At 42.4% G+C, this 6,012-nt stretch overlaps 1 protein-coding gene across 2 annotated transcripts; it reads left to right on the top strand.

Annotated features, from left to right (window-relative positions):
* Positions 1-5,710, top strand: arrdc3a (arrestin domain containing 3a). Of its 2 annotated transcripts, none has more exons than XM_005922802.3 (8): positions 1-515; positions 2,384-2,465; positions 2,587-2,734; positions 3,018-3,120; positions 3,281-3,537; positions 4,150-4,306; positions 4,405-4,547; positions 4,646-5,710. In XM_005922802.3, the coding sequence occupies exons 1-8, from the start codon at positions 236-238 to the stop codon at positions 4,712-4,714; spliced, it is 1,239 nt and encodes a 412-aa protein (XP_005922864.1). In that variant the 5' UTR covers positions 1-235; the 3' UTR covers positions 4,715-5,710. The 2 variants fall into 2 exon arrangements, with proteins under 2 accessions (XP_005922864.1, XP_005922865.1); XM_005922803.3 differs by having other exon boundaries at positions 211-515; positions 2,313-2,465.
* Positions 5,711-6,012: the final 302 nt, after the last annotated feature.

Genomic DNA, 6,012 nt, shown 5'->3' with positions numbered 1-6,012 from the left:
CCGGGGTTTCCTTGTCTGACTGGGACTAGCGAGCAGATAGGCAGATGATAACAGCATCAGTTGCTGTTACTAGATCTCAATGAACTGCCCTCGAAGAAGCCACTGATCGTGCCTGCTGCTTTTTGCAGAGGTGGTAAACTGATCAGTGTCCGGAAAAACGGCTCTATGAGATATTTCTTCATTGAGTCTTTTCTTTTTTTTTAGTATTTCAAGGTCTGTGTAGCCTCTTTCCACCATGGTGCTAGGAAAGGTAAAGAGCTTCACAGTAAGCTATGACTGTCTCAATGACAGCAATGTCCCCGTTTTCTCGAGCGGGGACTGCGTCTCAGGGAGGGTGATCATCGAAGTCACCGGAGAAATCCGCGTGAAATCTCTCAAAATCCACGCGAAAGGATTTGCAAAAGTTCGTTGGACTGAATCGAGAAATGCTGGATCCAACACTGCCTACACGCAAAACTACACAGAAGAAGTGGAATATCTGAACCACAAAGACATCCTAATCGGACACGAGAGAGGTGAGGACTTGTATTTTTGATTTTATTTTCCTGCAGAAGTTCTTGCTTCTCACTTGACCTGATGGGTGAGATGCTCTTAGTGGCCTCGGGCTCAATGAAAGGTGTAGCTGAAGGATAACAAGAGTGATAGACACGATTAAAAAGTTGACCAACTTTCATAATGCTGCATTTTCTGACGGCGCTTGTATGTATGATGTTTTTACGCTCGTAACATACAGCTCCGTGGTTGCTTGTTTGTGTCAAGGTGTCAGAATGAATGACAGCAGCTCTGCTCGATGTATTTAACGTCCAGCGTAAGATTGGTTTTGTTTTTGCTTCTCTTTATTAGGCCCAGAGAAATAAAGCAGTGTTTAGAGTCTCTGTAAGTGTATTTCATTGCAGAACCACATCTTAAAGAGTGTTTCTTTGTAGCTTTTCTTAAGTTTCCCCCTATTGTTCAAAGCGGTTCAATCCTGTTCAGAAAACTGGACCGGGAGAGGCGGGGTAAAGACGCAAGCCCCTACCTCCGGCTGCCTGCCATTGGCTGCGATGTTCATCTGTGGCTGATGACATCATTACCCTGCAGACAGAAAATTCTGCAACTTTTCGGTGAAGGGGGGAAAAAGCTGTAAAATGTAGCTACCAGATGAAAGTACGTGCGGTTTGAAACGTATAAGGAGCTGCAGTGCTTGATACTTTGTTCCTATACTTATCCCTATGGTTAAACCCTTGGTAAACGTGTATTCTGCTAGGCGAAATGTTGTCTTGTTATAGGTGTGTTTAGCAGTCTAACTGTGCTTAACCAACGGTCATTTCTGTACTTTTATTTAGTGCACTTTTTAGTGCAAAAAAGGGGGAGGAAACCCAGACAGTTAAGGAAGGTAACATTTATACCGTTACGATAATAATAATAATGAAATATATATATACTAGCTCAGCCCTTAAGCAAACATGATAACTCATAAAATGATAGCGATAAAAAATAATTTTAATAAAATTCAAAGATTGACGTTTAAAGTGGAGAAATTGCTGCAGTTGTTGTTCGGAGTATGCTCTTTGATACGTTGTTGCCGTGTAGTAGGTAGGTCGGTACTGCGGTGTCGCACAGTGAATGCGTAATGAAGGCTGGGTGGCTGTGGGAAGCTGCTCGCTCCGGTTTAGGCCGGTCTCCTCCTGCTGGAGTCTGTCGTTTGAGTGACAGCTCTGCACTTGTTTACCACACGGCTGCTGCTGCTGCTTGGAGGGAGGGAGGGAGTGCTGAGCTGGCAGAAGCGCACCCTAGCTCTTTACAAAAATCACTCTTTGTGTTTTAACTGAAAAAAATATATATTCATGTATTTTTTAAAAAGAAAAAAAAGAAAAGAAAATGCAGTTCGAATTGTACAACCCTGTCCAAAACTACATTTCATTCTTCTGCTAGGCAGTGAAATTCTAAGTTTCCTGTACTTGTGCCCGATTTTTTTTTAATGTAGTATTTATTTATTTTTAAAGCGCAGATTTAAGATTTTTGTCGAACCTCCACACAGCCCATAATAGCCTCAATGTATTAGCATTATACATTGGATCTCTTTGATTCACTTCACTGTTCTTGGGAATAACACTAGAAGAAAGAAGGAAGGGAAAAGGGCTCCGTTTCTGACACCATCAAACAACTTCTTTTACTTTCCTCTAAATATTGGTGTACTGTTTATCTCTCAATACATTAACATAATTTTTAATCGGCCAGATATTATAGTAAATTCCTTTTTATTCTCTTTTTTCTCCCCCACCCTGTGTTTTTTTTTTTTTTTTTTTTTTTTTTTCTGGTATGACTTTCAGATGCCTTCGTAGAGCATTTTACGCAGGTATGGTATATATGTGTTTGGACTATTGTCCTCCTTGTTTTTCAGACGATGATAACTCGGAGGAAGGACTCACCACTATCCATTCAGGAAGACATGAGTATGCATTCAGCCTTGAGCTTCCACAGACGTAAGTGTTTCATAAATATTAGGAGACTTGCAGTTATTTTATTTTGGGGGGTTTTTTTTTGGCTGTACTGTGATTATAACATTATTTCTCCCTTCTCTCCTGCTCTGCTCTTTTCCTGCAGACCTCTGGCTACCTCTTTCGAAGGGAAACATGGCAGCGTGCGCTATTGGGTAAAGGCAGAACTCCACAGGCCATGGCTCCTACCCATGAAGACCAAGAAAGAATTTACAGTCTTTGAGCACATTGACATCAACACTCCATTATTGCTGGTAAGCTTACGACTCAATTCACTTGACCAGTGAATGAGCCTTTTAGCTGGTGATGGCACTGAATGAAGGAAATAAAAACGTAGTATGAGTCACTTAGGGCATAATTTTCCTAATTATGGGGAATTTCAGCAGTATTTATCATGGAAAAATAAATACAGAACAAGTGTTGAAAACATTTGGCTGCTATTTATTGTTATAACTATGGAGTAGCTGGTGTTTGATTATCAATCTAGCTTTTATTGTGGCAAAAAATAATATCTTTATTTTTCCCCACCTTCCCCAGTCACCACAGGCCGGCACAAAAGATAAGACACTTTGCTGTTGGTTCTGCACCTCAGGTCCTATTTCCCTAAGTGCCAAAATTGAGAGGAAAGGATACACCCCAGGTAAGAATAAGTGAATAATTAATGACTTTCTTAGCTATCTCGTAACCAGATAAGCAAGTGGAAGTCCCTGCAGCTTCTGCATTGATTATCAAAAACACACCTGATAAATAAATGTAGATAAACTTCAGCTAACTTGCTTCCTGTCCTTTTAACTCTGTAGGGGAGTCAATCCAGATTTTTGCTGAGATCGAGAACTGCTCATCACGCATGGTCGTGCCAAAGGCGGCCATCTACCAGACTCAGACCTTCTACGCCAAAGGGAAGATGAAGGATGTCAAGCAGCTGGTGGCTAACCTGCGGGGAGAATCTCTGTCCTCGGGCAAAACGGAGACGTGGAACGGAAAGATGCTGAAGATCCCGCCAGTCTCCCCCTCCATCCTGGACTGCAGCATTATCAGAGTGGAGTACTCTCTCATGGTGAGCACAATAATGAGGCGTTTAGATCACTTTCACATAATCTTTCAGTGTATATCCAGATATTGTAGATTTGGAAACACAAGTCTTGCTACTTCCAGTACACTCCCCTGACCTTACCACCACCACATTATTACTTGTTTTAAGTGCCATTCTGTTGTAGAAGTTATATTTCCTACTAAGTCAATATCTCTTCTGGTAAAGCACCTGGCTGACTCAGCTCACATTGCCAAAACTAGGCCTTGGATTGCACCAGTTGTTATCTCCACATACAGCTAAGAGCATTAGCCCAGAATATCTGTGGCAGCACCTGCCATCAGGGTGCTTATACCTGCTTTACACCATGAACAGAAATGCTAGGTTGCTTATACCTTTTGTAAGCAACTGATCTCATGACAGTGACCTACATATTGTCAAACTAATGCCTAACCCAGTCCTGGTTCGAGTACTTCTGAGAAGATAAAGGAGCCATTTCATTTTATGCTGACTGCTCAGCTCCAGAGCCTTTTATTAGACTGATCATAGCCCTTTTACATTTTTTATAACCCTGTATGACATGTTATTTTATTTTTTGCATATGCTAAATGGTTGTGGTGTTCTTATGTCTGTGCTCAGGTGTATGTAGACATACCTGGAGCGATCAACCTGTCCCTGAACCTGCCTCTTGTCATCGGAACCATCCCTCTTCACCCATTTGGTTCCCGCACCTCCAGCGTCAGCAGCCAGTGCAGCATGAGCTGGCTGGGCATGGGTCTGCCTGAAAGGCCGGAAGGTACGTTTGATCTCATTGTCATGAAGCATCTTTTTCTATTTTAATCAAGGGATCATAATCACAAGAATGCTGAAGTGTTGTTTCGTCTTCATTTGCAGCTCCTCCAAGCTACGCTGAAATTGTGACGGAAGAGCAGAGACAGAGCTGTCTGGATGTCCCAGCAGCCCGCGAGGAGCTGGACGGACCTCTCTTTGCCTATATTCACGAATTCCGCTTCCAGCCCCCTCCTCTGTACTCTGAGGTAAGCACCAAATGGCAAATGACCTTCCTTTAGAGTCTCAAAAACAGTTTGTTTCCTTGAATAAACACCTTTTTCCCCCCTCTTTTCCCCCATTCTAGATTGATCCTAACCCAGATCATGCCAGCCGTACAGAGGAGCGCAGACTTGATGCTTGCCCATCACGCTGAGGATATCCCAGCAATTCCCCTGAGATGTTTGGGGAAACTCAAAGAAGCCTAGCTGTAAGGCTCAGCTTTGATTATTTTCTCAGCTGACAGCATTTACAAAATGCTGTTGACAATAAGAGGAAAAACAAGAATATCCAACCAAAAAAACCCAAACAAAAACGAGTGAGTCAGGTTGGAGTTGGACGAATCTGTTCCTGCCTTCCCTCAGCAAGAGAAATGGGAGTCACCAGTTCCGGGTGTCTTTCCTTTCCTGTGTCAGCTTGCTGAGGGTGACATATGTACAGATGAACATGTATCCATTCTGTATGCGAAGAGGGCGGGGTAAAAAAAAAAAAAGACCCTCTAGTAGCGCGAGCCCTGGTGATGGTATTGACAACGACAATGACAATGACGATGACGAGGAAGAACCGCCACGGCTCAGCCTGCCAAGCTCCTCTTCACCCCTGACTCTTCTGTACCTGTGGCACATAAGGACTTAGCTCCTCTCACAAAGGACAGAACTTGTCATGTCCGTTCATCAGCAGAACTCACCTTAAGGAAATGGGATGAAGAGAAAAAGGTGTCACCACCATAGTCCTGAAAGTAAGCTTTCAGCAGCAGCATCAGTCATCAAAAAAAAGCAAATACTAGGTCCTTCTGCCTCATTTATGGATTTGTTTTGCACATCTTGTTCTTTACTTGAGTTGTGTGGCTCTGTTTAATGAGAGTTTAAAAAATAATCACTAATAGTTTAGTTTCAGCCTTGCAACGCACCAGACTATGAGACTATGAGACTGAAATCTGCATCACTCTGAGCATCGCTGAGAGTAGGATTTGTTTTAAAAAAGCAAAAGCAAAACGAAGACTGAAAAGTACAAGAACAATGCACTGAAATTGTTTAAGTTGTTTAAGAATTTTCATTTTCTTGTGACTAACAACAACCAGACAGTACTTGTACAACAGACTTAATCTTTATGTGGAAGCTTTCTTCTTTTCTCTCTTTTTTTTTTTTTTTTTAACTACATTGCCTCCTAAGCTTGAATCTGTGGTTTCCCTCCTCTTGAGTTGAGCTTTTCTTGTTATTCTGTTCTCGTATTCGCTCCAGTCACAGAAAAGCTTGCAACAATTTTAGCTTCATGGTGGCTCTGGATTTGGACTAGCAGGGTTGCAGACTTTTGCCACTCAATTTGAAGCTGACGGGAAAAGCGCTTGCTTGCGTGGGTGTGTGTATAATTTGTGTGTGTGTGTGTGTGTGTGTGTGTGTGTGTGTGTGTGTGTGTGTGTGTGTGTGTGTGTGTGTGTGTGTGTGTGTGTGTGTG

Source organism: Haplochromis burtoni, unplaced genomic scaffold (assembly GCF_018398535.1).
Source record: "Haplochromis burtoni strain Fernald_Lab_line unplaced genomic scaffold, NCSU_Asbu1 Contig_63, whole genome shotgun sequence".
Lineage (NCBI taxonomy): Eukaryota > Metazoa > Chordata > Actinopteri > Cichliformes > Cichlidae > Haplochromis > Haplochromis burtoni.
The sequence above is the reverse complement of the archived record's forward strand: the minus strand, read 5'-3'. Positions and strand labels throughout refer to the sequence as shown.